This window comes from Ovis canadensis, chromosome Y (genome assembly GCF_042477335.2).
Source record: "Ovis canadensis isolate MfBH-ARS-UI-01 breed Bighorn chromosome Y, ARS-UI_OviCan_v2, whole genome shotgun sequence".
NCBI classification, from domain to species: domain Eukaryota; kingdom Metazoa; phylum Chordata; class Mammalia; order Artiodactyla; family Bovidae; genus Ovis; species Ovis canadensis.
In genome coordinates, this window is record NC_091271.1 from 7,634,144 (window position 1) to 7,654,256 (window position 20,113).

General features: G+C 37.9%; 1 protein-coding gene across 2 annotated transcripts in view; it reads right to left on the reverse strand.

The window, feature by feature from the left end:
- LOC138431424 (U2 small nuclear ribonucleoprotein auxiliary factor 35 kDa subunit-related protein 2) overlaps positions 1-20,113 on the reverse strand; it is an 82,432-nt gene that overhangs the window by 44,372 nt on the left and 17,947 nt on the right. For both annotated transcript variants that reach the window (XM_070289554.1, XM_069573568.1), the window contains exons 3-9: positions 17,614-17,692; positions 14,375-14,483; positions 14,070-14,153; positions 10,141-10,179; positions 9,432-9,550; positions 2,862-3,075; positions 51-106 (exon numbers count right to left, since the gene is read on the reverse strand). In XM_070289554.1, coding sequence (XP_070145655.1) covers positions 51-106; positions 2,862-3,075; positions 9,432-9,550; positions 10,141-10,179; positions 14,070-14,153; positions 14,375-14,483; positions 17,614-17,692 — 700 coding nt within the window. The remainder of the gene's footprint in view (positions 1-50; positions 107-2,861; positions 3,076-9,431; positions 9,551-10,140; positions 10,180-14,069; positions 14,154-14,374; positions 14,484-17,613; positions 17,693-20,113) is intronic.

A 20,113-nucleotide genomic window follows, 5' to 3' on the forward strand; every position in this document is an offset into this window, starting at 1 on the left:
AAAACAGATGTACCAGGAAATATGTATATATTTATGTTCAGAATACTTACGATTGATACTGAACATATACATTGCCCCTCAGATGAGGTTCCAGGTTGCAACTGACCTAAAGAGCAATGAAGTCTATTATAGAAAATAACTTAGGGGAAAAAAAATTCAGCTATCAAATACACTTTGTCTAACAGCTATCAAATACACTTTGTCTAACAGCTATCAAATACACAAATACATTAGTATTACACAATGTGCTTGCCAACAAAAGATTCCCAAACTGAGATAATACTCCCAGTTTTATTAAAACTTTCTTAAAAATTAGTATTTTCTTTTGCTGCACCGTCCAAACATGTGAAACTTCCCAAACCAGGGATCGAACTTCTGCCTCCTGCAGCAGAAACTCAGTCTCAACAACCCAACCACCAGGATGTCCCAAAGGCATCTTTATCATACAGCAGCACTGCAGGCCTCCACTATTAGATCTCTGTAGATCAGATTCAGTATTCAATAAATATAAAATGTTTCTATATGCATGAGACTATAGGAAAGGTAAATCAGTTATAACATAAGCCATAAAATTCAAATTTTCATTTTGACTAACATTGTAAAATATGTAGAATGTTAGTTTTACTTTGTTGAAATGTTGAAGCCATTTCTTTCTGTTATTTTCTCTCTTGCTCACATCTTGGAATTCCAGACACAGATGCACATATATATTTATTTATATAACAGTAGAAAAATTTTCTAACATTCATAGTAAACTAGATTTTTTCCCCAAAATACTTTTCAAACTTAACCAAGCTTGTTAGAGTTTATTAGCACATACCCCTCCCCAAAAGGTGGGGGGCGGGGGGGTGGGGGGAGTTGACATCAGTAATGAACTACACTGTATATAATAGTACTCCTACAGAAGATTGAAAGGCCTTAAAACATTAAACCAGTTATACCAAAAATCTTTTTTAAATTTCCGTAACAAATACTTATAAATCTTTCATACTAAAAACTTACTAGTTGCTTTCCATTTATAAATTACCAGCCTGATAAGTATAAGCTTGGCAAATAACATACACATATCTCAAGAGATATCTTGGTTTGCTTCTAGACAACTGCAGTAAAATACCACAATAAAATGTATTACCCACATTTTTTGGTTTCTCAAAGCATGTAATAATAATGTTTACACTATACTGAAGTTTATTAAGAGTGGGTGCAAAAGCATTGTATCTAAAAAAAAAAACAAAAAAATGCACATACCTTAAAATACTTCATTGCTAAAAAAAAAAGGCTATCATCTGCACCTTCAGCAAGTCAAAATCTTTCTGGATTATTAACATCAAAGGTCATTGATCAGGAAATCATAAGAAATACAATAAATGAAAAAGTTTGAAATCCCGCAAGAACTACAAAAATGCAGCTGCAAAAACAATGCCAGCAGATCTGCTCAATATAGAATTGCTATTTACCTTCAAATTCTAAAAAAACCTCAGTTTTATCTATGAATTGCAAAAGAAGTATGTGTGTAAAGTAGTCAGGGCTTCTGTGATGACTCAGTGGTAAAGAAACTGCCTGTAATGCAGATGTGGGTTCCAAAGGTCTGTGTAGTCAAAGCCAGGTTTTTCCAGTATTCATGTACGGAGGTACGAGTTGGACCATAAAGAAGGCTGAACACTAAAAACCTGATGCTTTTGAACTGTGGTGTTGGAGAAGACTCTTTAGAGTCCCTTGGACTGCAAGGAGATCCAAAGGATATCAGTCCACCCAAAAGGAAATCAACTCTGAATGATCATTGGAAGGACTAATACTGAAGCTGAAGCTCTAATATTTCAGCCACCTGATGAGAAGAGCTGACTCATTTGAAAAGACCCTGGTGCCAAGAAAGACTGACGGCAGGCAAAGGGGATGACAGAGGATGGTTGAATGGCATCACGGACTCAATGGACATGAGTATGAGCAAGCTTCTGGAGATGGTGATGGACAGGGAAGCCTGGAATGCTGTAGTCCATGTGGTGGCAAGGAGTCGAATATGACTGAGTAACTCAACAACAAAAGAAAAGTGAAGGTCTGGACCTCCCTGGTGGCTCAGTGGATAAGTATCTACTTGCCAGTGCACGGCACTGATCCAGGTAGTTCTTGATCCTTGATCCAGGAAGATCCCACATGCCTCAGGGCAACTAAGGCTGTGTGCCACAACTACTGAGATAATAAGCTGCAACTACGGAGCCCATGCTCAAAAGGAGAAGCCACTGCAATGAGAAGCCCACACACTGCAACTGGAAGAGTAATCCCTGCTCACCACAATTAGAGAAAACCCTGGATACAGTAACAAAGACCAGTACACCTTTTCCTGTCCCTGAAAAAGTAATCTTATGGTCTTTGGTAGTTCCAAAAAATATATACTATAATGTATACTTTGGACAGAAAGTGCAAGCTGGAACCATCACTATAATACGACCAGAAAGCTGTGTTACAAGTATGGAGATACATTCCCTACTATATGTAGTCCATAAGCAAACTCTTAAGACAGCTATCTGTATAAGACCGTATGCAGAGAACTCAAAGGCTGGAAAAGATTTGGTCCATAATGGTACTGAATGGATGAAAAGATCTCTTTTCATCAAAAGCTTAGAACCTAGCACCATGTCAGTACTTATTTACAACTGCATGTAGCACCTCTACTTTATTGGCAACAAAGCTCAGTGGAGAGGAAAAGAGAAGGAATTAACGTTTCCTTGCAACGTGACGCAGGACCTACAGCATGGCACACATCCCACCTATGTAAACAACTTATGCTCTCGCTTTCCAATCCCAGCCAGTACTTCAGAGGGAGGCAAACCAGTTCCTCCTCTAGACACACTGCTTGTGCCCACCTTAAACTGGATCACTTTCCCCACGTTCTTGAACTCAGGGAGCACATCATCATAAAAATCCAGGAACTGCTGGTAGATTTCTTCTTCACTGTACTCTAGGTTTGCATCAGGGTCGTAGTCATCCCTTCCACACTGCTCCATCCCAAACGTTGTAAACATGCTTTTAATAAGCAGCGTGGGACTTGATGTTGGGAAACTGTGTTTACGTGAACACCTGCACATGAAGGAAAAAGTTCAGTAGTCCAGTGGTGAGAAATTACACTTAGAGAAACTTGATTTAAAACATAAGTTAAAGGCTCAAGCAACTTAGCTGTTTCAAGTGAACTGTAAGACAACATACGTCACTCAAACTTTGAATTTCAAAACAATGAAACTATTAAAGGCTGACCAATAAAGTGAATCTCATTGAAATGTAAAGGTGGGAACTATTTCCAAGTTTAAATGCCATTCACTTGCTTTTTACTCAAGTTCAGGAAGTCTGTTATGTAAAAGCATACAGTAAAAGATGGTCCACTTGCATCAAAGGTCACAGTGACAGTGTGACACAAACGTACCATATGAGACACTCAGGAGAAAGGTGAGATGGTTTTATACAATCTCCGATTAAACCAATGCTTACATAATAGTGTTGTTTAAGAGTTTCCAAGGAATATCCTAGTGGTCCAGTGATTAGGATTCTAAGTGGAGCAGTTCTGGCTGGTGACCTAAGACCCTCCATGCTGCATGACCAAAATGAAGTTTCCAGTTAAGGGCTGTATAATGCCGATAATGTTCATGATGCCAGCAGTCTTGCTGTTCACACTATTGGCTCAATCCAGGACAAGCAAAATGTAACTGAGAGGGTGGAAAGAGACTCAAGCAGCCATAAGAGAACCTCTCTCCTGGATGACACAGCAGACATAATGTAGCCATAAGATAACCTCATAAAACATAACCTTGATGTTTTTCCAATGTAGCCCTGATGCAGCAGGAGCAAGGTCTTTCATGGTGAAGCTCATATAGGCATAGTGCACAAAGCAACCCGTGACCAAGGGACTATCACTTGCTGCAAATGCACAGTGCTGCAAGTGACCTCAACTGTTATAGAACCTTTCTGATGTCCATGCACAGTGATACAAATGAGTTCAACTGTTACATGACAGTGCAAAGTCACTGCTTACAGTACATGGGGTGAAAAGGAGTGAAGCGTGGGTTAAGTATGCTTGACTTGCACCAACTTGTTAGTTTCCCCATGATGATATATTTCAATCTTACTGTATGCAAAAAGCTTCTTTAAAGGGTTTACTTTTCCATCTGATCCTTCACTAGAACAATCATATCTTTATTTCCCTCACTTTGTAAAGAAATGACCTCACACCCAGAGAAGCTCAGTTGAGAAATGATCAAGGAGATCTGACCTACCTTATAGTCTAGTATGGGTTTGTTATATGGCATAATATATACATATACACACACACACAGACATACACATACAAGGATACTTTCTGCAATTAATACTGGATCAAGGCTGAATGGACTCAACTATACTTCAATAATCCATAAAATATGACCTTTATTATATAATCTGGTTTCATGTCCTAAGATAAAATGAGGAAAACTTCTTTTAGTTCAGTCAGTTCAGTCACTCAGTTATGTTCGACTTTTTGCGACCCCATGAATCGCAGCACGCCAGGCCTCCTTGTTTATCACCAACTCCCGGAGTTCACTCAGACTCACCTCCATCGAGTCAGTGATGCCATCCAGCCATCTCCTCCTCTGTCGTCCCCTTTTCCTCCTGCGCCCAATCCCTCCCAGCATCAGAGTTTTTTCCAATGAGTCAACTCTTCGCATAACATGGCCAAAGGACTGGAGTTTCAGCTTTAGCGTCATTCCCTCCAAAGAAATCCCAGGGCTGATTTCCCTCAGAATGGACTGGCTGGATCTCCTTGCAGTCCAAGGGACTCTCAAGCGTCTTCTCCAACACCACAGTTCAAAAGCATCAAATTTTCAGCGCTCAGCTTTCTTCACAGTCCAACTCTCACATCCATACACGACCACTGAAAAAACCATAGCCTTGACTAGACAGACCTTGGTTGGCAAAGTAATATCTCCGCTTTTGAATATGCTATCTATGTTTGTCATAACTTTCCTTCCAAGGAGTAAGCGTCTTTTAATTTCATGGCTGCAGTCACCATCTGCAGTGATTTTGGAGCCCAAAAAAATAAAGTCTGACACTGTTTCCCCATCTATTTCCCATGAAGTGATGGGATGAGATGCCATGAACTTTGTTTTCTGAATGTTGAGCTTTAAGCCAACTTCTTCACTCTCCTCAAGGCTTTTTAGTTCCTCTTCACTTTCTGCCATAAGGGTGGTGTCATCTGCATATCTGAGGTTACTGATATTTCTCCCGGCAATCTTGATTCCAGCTTGTGTTTCTTCTCGCCCAGGGTTTCTCATGATGTACTCTGCATATAAGTTAAATAAGCAGGGTGAATAAGCAGGGTGACAATATACAGCCTTGACATACTCCTTTTCCTATGTGGAACCAGCCTGTTGTTCCATGTCCAGTTCTAACTGTTGCTTCCTGACCTGCAGATAGGTTTCTCAAGAGGCAGGTCAGGTGGTCTGGTATTTCCATCTCTTTCAGAATTTTCCACAGTTTATCGTGATCTACACAGTCAAGGCTTTGGCACAGTCAATAAAGGAGAAATAGATGTTTTTCTGGAACTCTTGCTGTTTCGATGATCCAGCAGATGTTGGCAATTTGAGTTCTGTTTCCTCTGCCTTTTCTAAAACCAGTTTGAACATCTGGAAATTCATGGTTCACGTATTGCTGAAGCCTGGCTTGGAGAATTTTAAGCATTACTTTACTAGCGTGTGAGATGAGGTTTCAACTATTAAAAAATAATATATTCTAGTTAAAAACTGGTCAGCTGTAGATGCCAGCAGTTCGAGTGAGAACAGTGAGTTGCTTCATGGATTCAGTATTTTAAGGTGAAAAGGTATACAGAGATTATACATTAATGTACCTACCAACACAATAAATATGCCCATATTTATCATGCATACCTCTGAAATGTTGAATGTTATTCTCCAAATGACCTCCTAGATTATTCAGCTTGTAGTCTGATACACTCCAAAGTAGCTACTAACAGAATTCAAAGGATTTACCTCAGCTGACATTGTTAACTCTAAATTGAAATATTATTGGTTTAAATAAATATAGCAGTAAACAAGGACCTTAATTAACAAATTTAGAATTCTGTTCACAGGTTGTAACTCAGCTCTAGCTCCCTGGGTGTCAAATATGCATCTATGAATTTTGGAACCCAGTCAAGTCACTAGGTTTGGGGAAAATTCCCACTGAACCAGGAAGCATCCATACAAGCTTGAGTATATTAAAAAATGAAGTTAGGTAAGAGAAGGCAACCCTCTGTGAATCCCAAAAGCACTTTAAAAGCACACTGTCCTAACAAGTGAACCATCACTGGAGTCCCAAGGATAATTTTAATTTTAAAAACTTATGTATTTTGGCCATATTGCATCTCTGTTGCTGCATGAGCTTTTCTCTAGTTGCTACTGGAGGCACTAGCTGTGGTGCACTGGCTTCTGATTGCTGGCTTCTCTCATTGTAGAGCGTGGGCTGCAGAGTGCACATGTTTAGTTTCCCTGCAGCATGTGGGATCTTCCTAGACCAGGGGTCAAATTGCTGTCCCCTGCACTGCAAGGCAGATTCTTAACCACTGAACCACCTGGGAAGCCCTCAAGGATAACTTTAAACAACGAAGGAAATATTAGTGATAGAATAAAAACAAGGGGTGAGGCAGCTAAAAACTTGAAAGGGAACTTCAACTTTGGTTCAACTTCCCATACAAATGTGTCTCAGCTGTCTATCAAAAATAATCCACTAAATATTTTTTTGAGGTTTAGTATATTAAACCAATGAATTACTTTTTTTTAATGAGATTAAACCTACAGTTAGTTGCATTCTAACAGTTACAAAAAGGAGTAAAATCCTTCATCTTAGTTTCTGATTCCTCAAAGGGACTCTTTCACTGCTTACCAGTCTTTATGAATACCTTCATAAATACTATCAGCAAATATAATCCCAACTATAGAATATAAAAGCAGTTAAATATTCTATATGAATGGTTCTCAGTCCCAGACACTTTAAAATATCCAAGACTTACACATAATTTGAGATGACCCTGAAGAACATGCTTTTAAAAACTTTTTCAATGCCACATGGCAATTAAGTCTATGTGACACAACCAAGTGTAGCCTCTGCTCATAGTAACTACAGAAAGCCTGTGAAAGCAGCAACAAATAAAAGACCCAGTGCAGCCAAAAATAAAAATTTTTTTAAAAAAAGTTTTTCAGATGATCCTCATGTAATTCACCATTCAGGATTATTATTTTTAGAAACGTTTAAAGGTGAAGACAAGTTTAGGTGAAAAATAAAAGAAAAACCTTTTTTGAAGGAAAAAACACATCAAGGATAATATTATGAATAAATATATAAAAGAATGAGAGTTTCATGAATTTGTCTATTCATTTTTGTTTTGGGGATTAATAGAATGTTACGAGATGGCACTAGTGGTAAAGAACTGCCAATGCAGCAGATGAGGGTTCAATCCCTGGGTCTATGAGATCCCCTGCAGTAGGGCAAGGCAAACCACTTCAGTCTTCTTGCCTGACAATCCCATGGACAGAGGAGCCTGATGGGCTCACAAACCAGATACAACTTGGTGACTAAACTAAAAACAACAAAGATGATGATGAGATCTTTTCCTCATGAAAGTGAAGTCACTCAGTCATATGTGACTCTCTGCAACCCCTTGGACTGTAGCCCCCCAGTCTCCTCCATCCATAGAATTTTCCAGGCAATCCACTAGAGTGGGTTGCCATTTCCTTCTCCAGGGTATCTTCCTGACCCAGGGATCAAACTCAGGTTTTCTGCATTGCAGGCAGACCTTTACCATCTGAGCCACCAGGGAATCCTCTCCCCAGTATATTATATATCACAACACACACACACACCAAAAAAAAAAAAAAAAACCCACATATTGTAATAATTATACTCCTCAGTATATAAACTAAAATAGTTAATTTACTGAATTATTTACTACAAATATATGTATTATTCTATTAATGTCCCCTTACCTGTTGTTTTAATAACTCTTGGTCAACCAGAATCTTAATACAGTAAGTGGATAATTCTGGAAATAACAACTTGTAAGTTTTACATTGTGTGCTGTTCTGAGCAATGTAATGAAATACTATGCTATCTTGTGCTATTCTGTCAGGAACTCCATCCAATGACAACAACCTGCTGTCAGTATCAACATCAAACCACCATCACAGTTTAAGGATCACCAACGCAGATGATTTTCCTTATGACAACATCATAAGAAGGCTAACTGAAGCGTAAGACATTCACCTCACTTCTTTTCATCATGTTACAACGGTTCCATATTATTATTGTTATTAATACTACTCTATTTTAGTATTATTAGCGTACCAGCACAGAAGCCCAATTATTAGTATTACTAACATTAATAAGTATAGTTACTAAGTTAGTAGTAATACTCTTACTGTGCCTATTTTAAAAATTGTCTTTGTTATAGGTATGTATGTGTAGGAAAAAATGGTATACAGTGAGTTTGGTGACTCAGGCATGAAGGGTGCTTGAAACACATTCCTGATAGACAGGGGTGAATTACTGTATCTACTTTGGGCTGTTTATTGATATGAGTCAAATCATAAAAATCACAAGGACATGGAATACAAATGTTCAAATATTTGTTAAATGGTTGAAGAGATCAACACTTAGATTTCCACATGCTCTGACTCAGAAACACTGACCCCAAAGAAATATGGAACAAGAATGGCTCAGAGAACAATGGGAACATTGATCATAATGAAAATATAACCAGACACTGACTGCTTGACCTGTGCTTGCGCTCTTCTCTGTACTTTCCATGTAGTCACTCACATCAGCCTCATAACCCCCTTGTAAGAGTGATGCTATTTTTAATCTGTTTTATAGATAAGGAAACTAAGGCACAGAAAGCTTAATTTCCCCAAAATGACAATCACTGAAGCTAGTTTTTGAACCCAGAGCTCTATTCCTGAGGCTGACTATAATAAGAGTTGTTAATGAGTCTACTCTATGTCTATTTACTCTAATTTTGTCCTGCACACTCATTTAAAGCAAAGCAGATTTTAAAAGCTCACTTTGTAGAAGTGATTTCCACTGGAAAAACAAAGGCAGGATTCTACGGTTCCTTGAAAGAGTACAAATGTTCTATATTGCCCTTTATGTGTCCATATGGACAAATGGAAGCACAGGGTAGAAAACAAAAAAAGATCTTTTTAAGGGATGGGAGGAAGGTAAAGGAAGCATCATCTGAGAAGTAGGTTAAGTCTAACAAACAGTAGCATACAGTGAACTGGAAAAGCACCAAGAAAAAAACAGACGCCCTATGATTTATAATTTAAAATAAAGATGTGTCTGTCCCAAAAGAGAATTCAAGAACTTCAATGTTTTGACCCTCTTTAATTCTGACACAATAACACAAATTTATTTACCTATCTCCAAATCTGCAAGCTCCTGTTTTACTGTAGAATGGACAATTAGCTCGATCTTTCTCCATTATCCGTATTTCCACAGGTGGTTCTGGGTTATGCCATGTGGCACCACTTTCCAACTGTTGAAAATAACCATGACTTTATTGGTGGTTTTAAAAATCCATCAGAATTAAGGATTTAAAGTGTACCTAAAATATTTTGTTTAAAAATAAAAGAATTTCTATAAGAATATACATTTACGTTGTACCACACAACTGACACTCTACAAACAACTATCATGAGACAGGGGCTATGTGTCTCTCATGGCTCTTTGGCACTGTTCAACATCAGGTACTGCCCTGACTACCAGGAGCTGTCATCTAGGTTTCCCTTCTGTCCATCCATTCTGAAAAGGGTCTAAGAACTTCTTCAGGGAACCACCCCTTTGATTTACTCTGATTCAAATTAAAGCATCCATTTGGGGGTAAAAACGTATGAGGCTGGCTACACATACTTTAAGGACTATAAACAAGTCCAGTCCACGGGGGTGATTTTTGCTTTTGTTCATCAGCTCATTTTTGTTGTTGTATGTATCACAGAGCCTCAGATGTGAATCCCACATTCAGACAGGATCTAAGAAACTTAACCACAAAATTAACATTACTGGGAGTATTGTCTTTAAAGAAGTGTTCTTTGGTCTCAAAATTTTAATGAAAGTTTAAAAAAATACCTCATTTTCAGCCTGTTTCAGCATCTTCTGCACAGCTTCCTACAAATGCAAACATGGGATGAATAAAAATCTGAAAATCCAGTAAGTCACAACTAGTTTCTGTGTAAATTAAGATTTAAAAAACCCTACACATGCAAGCCTTCAGGTTCCTATTTGTCTTCTACAGCACAGATCTTCTGAAAAGCTTTCAAAAGAATACAGGTGGAAATTTTTATATAAATAGAAAAAGGAATAAAGCATTATAGAAGTACATTTAAAATACCCCTATACATTTCAGAAACAACAGTTAGTATGTTTACTCATACACACTACATACTAGTTTTTAACATGAGGTATCTGAGTATTATAAAATACAATGCTAGACACTGCATCATAACATTTGATAAAAGCTAAAACTATTACATGAAAAGTAGCACTGCAGATGTATGAGAGACTTCAAACTTTTTAATAAGGAAAAGTAAGTTCTCCAAAACTTTAATAAATTTCTACGTAACTGACATCTGAATATATTTTAATCACATTAGACTTCTCTAATTACATAAACGAAATATGCAAAATAATTACATAACAGACATAATAAATCTAGATGGCATTTAACAGTCCTCTATGCTTGACAGGAAATTGTGTCTCAGCTAGTAAGGAATCCACCTGCAATGTGAGAGACTTGGGTTTGATACCTAGGTTAAGAAGATTCACTGAAGAAGGGAAAGGCTACCCACTCCAGTATTCTGGCCTGGAGAATTTCATGGACTGTATAGTCCATGGGGTCGCACAGAGTCAGACACAACTGAGTGACTTTCACTTTCATTTGGGCTTCCCTGGTGGCTCACAGCGTAAAGCATCTGCCTGCAATGTGGGAGACCTGGGTTCGATCCCTAGGTCGGGAAGATCTCCTAGAGAAGGAAATGGCAACCCACTCCGGTATTCTTGCCTGGAGAATCCCACAGACGGAGCAGCCTTGCAGGGTACAGTCCACCGGGTCACAAAAAGTCAGACATGACTGAGCAACTTCACGTCTTCCCTTTATGCTTGACCAGAACGTTTGTTGACCCTCTAAATATCCTAACTCAGTAACTGATGTTGCCATTTTCTTTGCTTACTCATTAAAACTCCTGAGAGCATTACTTAGACTCTCACTTTGCCTTCCACACAACTCCCCTGAGATACCCCAGATTTGTGTACTTATCTTTGTAAAGCACAATCCTCATACTGGACATGTGTGCTCAATCATATCAGACTCCGTGGGACCCCATGGACTGTAGCATGCCAGACTCCTCCTGTCCATGTGATTTCCCAGGCAAGAATACTGGAGTGGGTTGCCATGTCCTCCTCCAGGGGATATTCCTGCCCAAGGATAAATGCCCGGGTCTCGCACATTGACACCCTGGTTCTTTGTCACTGAGCTACAAGGAAGAGCCTCATACAAATCACAAATACATCATATCCTACTTGAAACAGCAGCCTTATCTTGACTACTCTTTTTGGTCACTGTTCCCCACCCTCAATTCTTTAAATAAAAATGATGAACAATTTACTAAACGTTAAGACAATAAATTTCCATTATACTAACATGAAGTCCAAACTCCTTCGAATCCAGGAGGCTTTAAATGATCTGACACTGTCTAGCCCTCTGACCTGCTGCCTTCCTCTGCCACTCTGTCCTTTGGTCTCTGGGATTTAAAGACCATCACCTCCATTCAACTCCATACTCGAGTCCTTCTCTAACCCGAAACCTTTCCCCCTGAGATCTTTGCACCCAAAAAACAGCTGAAACCACTGGCTTCTCAAGAGAAATTTTCCATGATGATTTATCTAAGTATACCATTATTCCCAACACTCTATCACATCATCTTGTTTTATTTCTCTGCAAATTCTGCAAATTCTCTTTCTCAGTAACATCACATAGCTCCCCTATCTCGCAAAGTAACAGCAGGGACTTAATCTTTTTCACTTTGTTTTCCTCTCATTTTATCCTTTTCATTTCACTTTATCTTTTCACTTTCCTGTTACCATCAACAAGATGACTGTCAACAAGACAACTGTCCAGCATGTAGTAGAATGTATTTCTTAAATCTTCTTAAAATCTAGTCTGTCCTCTGTATCTCCAGGTTCCACAGTTCAAAATATTTTAGAAAAACCCTACAAATTTCCAAAAAGCAAAACCTGATTGTGCCATGTACTGGCACCTATTTTTGTACCTTTTACACTATACTGGGTATTATAAAAATCTAAAGATGACTTGAAGTATTAGGGATGACTATACTATATGCTTTCTGCTTAATGTCTTCTATACTTCCTTAAAAAAGAAAAAAATCCATTTAAAAAAGCCATAACTTTTGTCTGAACCCTGGACAGCTCAAGTGAAAAATGCTCTACAGTTAAAATGAGAATGGATTCTTCTCTATAAACAAATTAAAAAGCTCCAAACATCTTGTCCCCTGAAAATCCAGTGTGTTATACCTCATATCCACTCCAAAAAGTAGTACTCAAGTGGTTAAAATTTGCACTGGAATTAATGGCCTGAGACACAAAAAAACAAAGGTTGTAAAGACTAGTTCTACCCCATTATGACCCAGACACAAGCAAATCCATTTTTCCCACTAAAAGATGGTTAAAACTCAATTTTATGTAATTCAGGATTAGAAATACAACAGAAAAAAATCTACTTAATTCATTCAAGCAAAGTTGGGCTGTGAATTTTTCAAATATAGCATTAAGGACAGGAAGTCAAATGTATTAAATCAATTGCTTGAGCTACACATTAATCAAGCAAAGATTTAATAACAGTAACAAAAAAATCTACTAACTCTTAAATATTCAATAACTGCTTTCTTAAAATTAAATACTTCTTGGTGGCAGGACATAAGGAATGAAATAAACATGACAAACATATATAAAATGTCTTTAAAATGAGTCAACACACGTGACAGAACCTGAGAATCACATCATTCACTGCAAAGATACAAAGGCTGTCTGCTTCTATGTAAAATTTCATTAGAGCACAGTCACAGCTATATGTTTATACTCTGCCATGGCTGCTTTATAACACATGTAATGGGCTGCACCCACTGAAACTTTTACTACTTCTCTTCTAAACAAAAAGTTTCTGGCCAGTATAAACTGTGTTTCACACTGGGTAAAGTTGAAGAAAAACATTAAGATAGTCTTAACTGCTACTGCATGAACATAAAGAAAAACATTTTAAGGAAGCTCTCTAGTGTGTGTCTGTACAAATAAACAAATAAATAAATATGTGTGTGTGTATATATATATACACAAACATATATATATATATATATATATATATATATATATATACACACATATATATATATGACTTTTAAACAGCAAACAAGAACTTCCCTCGTGTTCCATTTCTTAGGAATTTGCTTCACAATGCAGAGAACATCCATCCCTGGTCCAGAAAAATCCCACATGCCATAGGGCAACTAAGCCTGCAACCCGTAACTATGAGCCCAGGCCTTACACTGCAAGTGCTGAAACTTGTGTGCTAGAGAGACAGACTGACCACCGCCACAGATACTGAGGCCTTGTAACCTACTACAGATGGGGCTCTGCAATTAGAGAAGACAATCAAGAACAGCCCCTCCACACCACAACTAGACAGAGCACAAGCTCAGCAATGAAGACCCAATGCACCCAAAAATAAGTAAACCAAAAATAAATAAATAAATAAAAACAAAACCTCCAAGCCCTCACATGGCTTACACCTTCAAATCCATCATATTTATGTTAAATTAACATTTATGTTAAATTGCTTCAGTTGTGTCCAACTCTTTGCAGCCCTACGAACTATAGCTTGCCAGGCTCCTCTGTCCATGGGATTCTCCAGCAAAAATACTGGAGTAGGGTGCTATTTCTTCCTCCAGGGATCTTCCATGTAATTATCCTCTAATGACAGGAATCACCTCTTCTCTTTCCCCCTGTTGTTTCTGTTCCTCCTCTTCTCTCTCTCTTCTCTGACGTTCTTCCCATTTTTCCTTTAAGTTTGTCTTTAAAGAGAAAAGAGAGATCTAATTTTAAAAACCTTTAACACACAGGAAAAGTAAATTTTAAAAATTAAGTATATATTAGTCAAACAAAGAATCCAGCTTTTTAAAGGTTCTTCTACTGTTATTCTTGTTCAAGACATGTATTTGTTAATGTGAAAAAGTCTTTAATTAGAAGTTACTTTAACTGTTTAGCTAGCTGATTAATTTGACTAAAAGCATACCTCTTGTTCTTCCTCCTGTTTTCTAGCTGTCTCTTCCTTTTCTTTCTTTATTCTGAATTCCTCTTGTGCCTTCTGCTCCCTTAATAACCATTCATCATGTAAGTTTTGCCTATTGATATAATTATGTAATCAAAAGAACTGGCATCATTCTACAAATACACACACATTTACATTGCATATATTATAGCAAATAAGACATTTGGGGGATGATTAAAATGTAATGAAAGATTAATTTTATATAAAACCTAGAGCAAGTGCCAGTAAAGCAAATAACAAGATTCAAACTAAGACTTAGGCTTTCACACTGAGAAGGTATAATCCTTCAACTTCTATGCATTTTTAGAGTGGCAACTGGAGGACTGCAGAACTAGTAAACCTGCTAATTCCCATAAACTTATGTGTTAAGTTGAAACAGCTAAGAGACTCTTGAGTTTTTGTCCCTAGGCTCCTAAATGACTAAAAGAAAAAAAATAAGTCAGACACCAAGCCAGATACTGGATATCAAATTATGAAAATGGCATGAAAATAAAATTGTAACTAATGTTGTGAACCAAACGGAGATCAATGATAAATGAGAAAAGTATATGTCATACATATAAGATAGAAGATTAACGTCCTTGGTTAGTAATCATTTTTCCTACAATAAATAAATGAATAAAATTTCTATTTTTATTGTGAATCTCAAAATTATCCAAGCCAGACTTCAGTAATACGTGAACCGTGAACTTCCAGATATTCAAGCTGGTTTTAGAAAAGGCAGAGGAACCAGAGATCAAATTGCCAACATCTGCTGAACCACTGAAAAAGCAAGAGAGTTCCAGAAAAACATGTTTCTACTTTATTGACTATGCCAAAACCTTTGACTTTGTGGATCACAATAAACTGTGGAAAATTCTGAAGGAGATGGAAATATCAGACCACCTGAGCTGCCTCTTGAGAAACCTATATGCGGTCAGGAAGCGACAGTTGTAACTGTACATGAACAACAGACTGGTTCCAAATAGGAAAAGGAGTATGTCACCCCTATATATTATTTAACTTATATGCAGAATACATCATGAGAAACACTGGGCTAGATGAAGCACAAGCTGGAATCAAAATTACTGGAAGAAATATCAATAACCTCAGATATTCAGGTGACACCACCCTTATGGTAGAATGTGAAGAACTAAAGAGTCTCGATGAAAGTGAAAAAGGAGAGTGAAGAAGCTGGCTTAAAGCTCAACATTCAGAAAACGAAGATAATGGCATCCAGTCCCATCAATTCATGGCAAATAGATGGGGTAACAGTGGGAACAATATCAGACATTATTTTGGGGGGCTCCAAAATCACTGCAGATGGTGACTGCAGCCATGAAATTAAAAGACACTTACTTCTTGGAAAAAAAGTTATGACCAACCTAGATAGCATATTCAAAAGCAGACACACTACTTTCGCAACAAAGGTCCATCTAGTCAAGGCTATGGGTTTTCCAGTGGTCATCTATGGATATGAGAGTCGGACTATAAAGGAAGCTGAGTGCTGAAGAATTGATGCTTCTGGACTGTGGTGTTGGAGAAGACTCTTGAGAGTCCCTTGGACTGTAAGGAGATCCAACCAGTCCATCCTAAAGCAGATAGTCCTGGGTGTTCATTGGAAGGACTGATGCTGAAGCTGAAACTCCAAAACTCTGGCCACGTGATATGAAGAACTGACTCACTGGAAAAGACCCTGATGCTGGAAAAGATTGAAGGCAAGAGAAAAAGGGGACCACAGAGGATGAGATGGTTGGATGGCATCACCGACTCAATGGACATGAGTTTGAGCAAGCTCCAAGAGTTGGTGATGGACAGGGAGGCCTGGCGTGCTGCAGTCCATGGAGTGGCAAAGAGCTGGACACGACTGAGAGACTTAACTGAACTGAACTGAACTGAACTAAACATATGGGGAAAATGGGCACTTTTTTTTCAATGCTGGAGAAACTACTAACACAGAGCCCCTTTTTCTCCAGTTATGTATACATATTGTTTGATCACAGGCATTTCTAGGCATTTTCCTAGGAAATAATAAAGAAATTATGAAAATTATATAAGCATAGATGCTACCTTAAAGGTCTGTATAACAATAAAAGGGTAATCTTTTTAAGGTACTATGATCTTAATGTACATCAGTAGAGAACAATACACAGGTAAAGTATGCTATACCTATACAATGAACAGCATGTTGGTTTTAAAATGGGTGGATTAGACTTCTGATTGATACTGAAAGATATGTTTTACATAACAAGCAAAATATGTAAAGATATGTGTAAATATCTTTGTACTCAGACATTTGCATTCAACTTTTTGTAACAAAGGGTCTCTATGAGTATGAGGTTATTTATTGATGCCATTTCACTTCTTATCTTCTTGTTTGAATTAGTTGTTCTTCTGCATAGAAAATGAATCAACAAAAGCAGTGAAAAATACTTTGCTTAAAAATTTTTTATACAGGTTTCATGAGAGGGAGTTTCAAAAGGGAGGGGATATATGTATACCTATAGGTGATTCATGTTGAGGTTTGAAAGAAAACAGCAGAATTCTGTAAAGCAATTATCCTTCAATAAAAAGTAATTTTTAAAAGTAAAAAAATGTTACACAGGTTTTAAAAATACCATATATTATTTAAAGATACTATATACATTGCACAGAAAGACATGATTATTATTAATTTGTAACTAAATAAGAAAACCCCATTAGGAGAAAATATGTCCTACGTTAGTAATTTAAATAAGCAATAAACACATTAAAAACATTTAATGAAACTAATTATATAATAAGTCTTTCATTTAACAGATGAGGAAAATGGAACAAAAAGATTAAATCCAATATATAAATAAATGCAAAGAATCACCTGTAGGACTCTGCATTAGACTTCACAACCTATGTCACACTGACAATTGAAACAAAGGCAAGTTCTCACCTTTAAAATGATTTCTTTTGGCTTGCCCTTATATTTACGTTTTTGAAAAAATAATGTGGCGTATCTTCCCTTCTCTGAAAACTAGAACTCCAGACTTTATTCGTGCAGAAGTCTTAAATTTATAGCAAAATTAAGGGGAAAATACAGAATTCCCTCTCACACGCCCTTTACTCCATAAATGTATATCATCCTATCAGAGATGTATATATTTTTATAAAGAAAAATCTGTATTAATAAAGCCTTTATCATTTCAAGTAAAATAACTGAATACACTTCAAGTTTTTAAATCAGTGCTGACCTCTCTAACTCCAACAGCTTCTCTTCGTTTAACTGTTTTTCAATAATAGCAGGATCCTCCTCTTCCTTTTGTGACAGTCCTGAAGGAATTTAAATGTTTATTAAACTGAATATGAATAATAATATGGTCAATGATGCAGGAAAATCTTTAAACATGAAAATTTTTAATGTTTACAATAATGGCATACACCAGTCTTTCTAAACTTGCTAATAATAAAGGCTTTAGAGAGGAAAGTTTTGGACAACTGAAGCATCAGAAAATTAATGTAAATAGTGGCTAACACACTGTATTTTTTTTTTACTCCGTGGCTCAGAATACTCAAAAAGGTGCTGGGAGAATGGGATGGAACACAGACATTCACAAAAGAAAGCAACTAAAATATTCAGAAATCATTTTTTAAACACTCACTACAAAAACGTATTTAGATAAACAACCAAAAGCACTGGAAGAAGTTATTAGGCACAGGATGTTTATATTATCGTAATGCCATGAAATTAAAAGACACTTACTCCTTGGAAGGAAAGTTATGACAAACATAGATAGCATATTCAAAAGCAGAGACATTACTTTGCCAACAAAGGCTATGGTTTTTCAAGTGGTCATGTATGGATATGAGAGTTGGACTGTGAAGAAAGCTGAGCACCGAAGAATTCATGCTTTTGAACTATGGTGTTGGAGAAGACTTTTGAGAGTCCCTCGGACTGCAAGGAGATCCAACCAGTCTATTCTAAAGGAAATCAGTCCTGGTTGCTCACTGGAAGGACTGATGCTAAAGCTGAAACTCCAGGACTTTGGCCACCTCATGCGAAGTGTTGACTCATTGGAAAAGACCCTGATGCTGGGAGGGATCTGGAGGCAGGAGGAGAAGGGGACGACAGAAGATGAGATGGCTGGACGGCATCACCGACTCGATGGACATGAGTTTGAGTGAACTCCAGGAGTTGGTGATGGACAGGGAGGCCTGGCATGCTGCGACTGATGGGATCGCGAAGAGTTGGACACGACTGAGTGACTGAACTGAACTAATACCATCTTATATCATCCCAGGGACAAGTATTTAACTTAAAGGGGAAAAATGTACTGTTACATTGGCGCAATGTAACAAGCAACACCTCTGTGTTACACATGAATTTACAAAGAGATATAAGTATCTAGACCACAGGATTTCATCTGTAGCTCCCCTCTTCTGCTTGCTCATTCATATCTCACACAGCAACTAAAAAGTAGTTAAGTCCAGAGTCTCCTGTAAGTATCTGCAAATTTAAGAATGTTGCATGCCATTCCAATAAACAATGAATGTTGCTCACCGTCTAATCAGTGGCTAGTGCAGCTGCCCCCACAGTCAACCTACTGTGTACCCTCGATAGTTAAGGTCCATATCTAAGGGAAAATTTCAATGAGCCCTGCTAACCAAAAGCTGTCACTTATGCAAAGTTCATGCAGTGAAAAAAGACAACAATATTTTAGTTGACAACTGAAGAACGTCACTGGCCACCTGCTTCTACGAGGATTGCATCACTACCCACTGCAATGACTGACTTTCAACACCCATGGAAAAGACTTTAGGATGCAAAGCAGAGATAACAGGTATGGTTTTTCTAGTAGTCACATAACGATGTGAGAGTTGGACCACAAAAAGCTGAGCAATGAGAAACTGATGCTTTTGATCTGCGGAGCTGGATTAGACTATTGAGAACATTTCACTGGCGTGTCAGACCTAAAGGAAATCAACTGAGAATATCCATTGGAAGGACTGGTGCTGAAGATAAATCTCCAATACTTTGGCCTCCAGATGGGAAAGAGCTGACTCACTGGAAAAGACCCTGATGCTGGTAAAGACTGAAGGTAAAAGGGCCAGAAAAGGATGAAATGGTTAGATGGAAACAACACCTTTATGGACGTAAGTTTCAGCACAACCTGGGAGACAGCAAAGGATAGGGCAGCCTAGTATATGGCACTCCATGGGGTCACAGTAGACACAACTTACTGACTAAATGAAACAAATGTTGTGGGGACAAGGGTGAGTGAACAAGTTTTCAGATGGCTAGATGTTTTCAGGAGAAGTTTTTATGAGCCCAATTCTTCTGTCTTCTCATATCTAAAGACCAGAATCTGGGGATTCCCTGGTAGTTCAGACAGTAAAGAATCTGTCTGCAATGCAGGAGACCCAGGTTCCATCTCTGGCTCAGGAAGTGCCACTGAAGAAGGAAATGGAAACCCACTCCAGTATCCTTGCCTGGAGAATTCACAGACAGCAGAGCCTGGAAGGCTACAGTCCATGGGGTGACAAACAGTCAGACATGACTGAGTCTAACATTTTCACTTTTCACTGTCCAATGGGGAGAACACAAAGGATCTGGCCTAATCTTTTAAGGAGAGTATTATATATCCAGTATCTCAAGAGAATCTTAGAACTAATTTATAGATTGAGAGTGAGGCCAAGAAATATTATCCGAACAGTGGAAGAATGATCCTGAGGGCATTTTATAAATTATGGGAG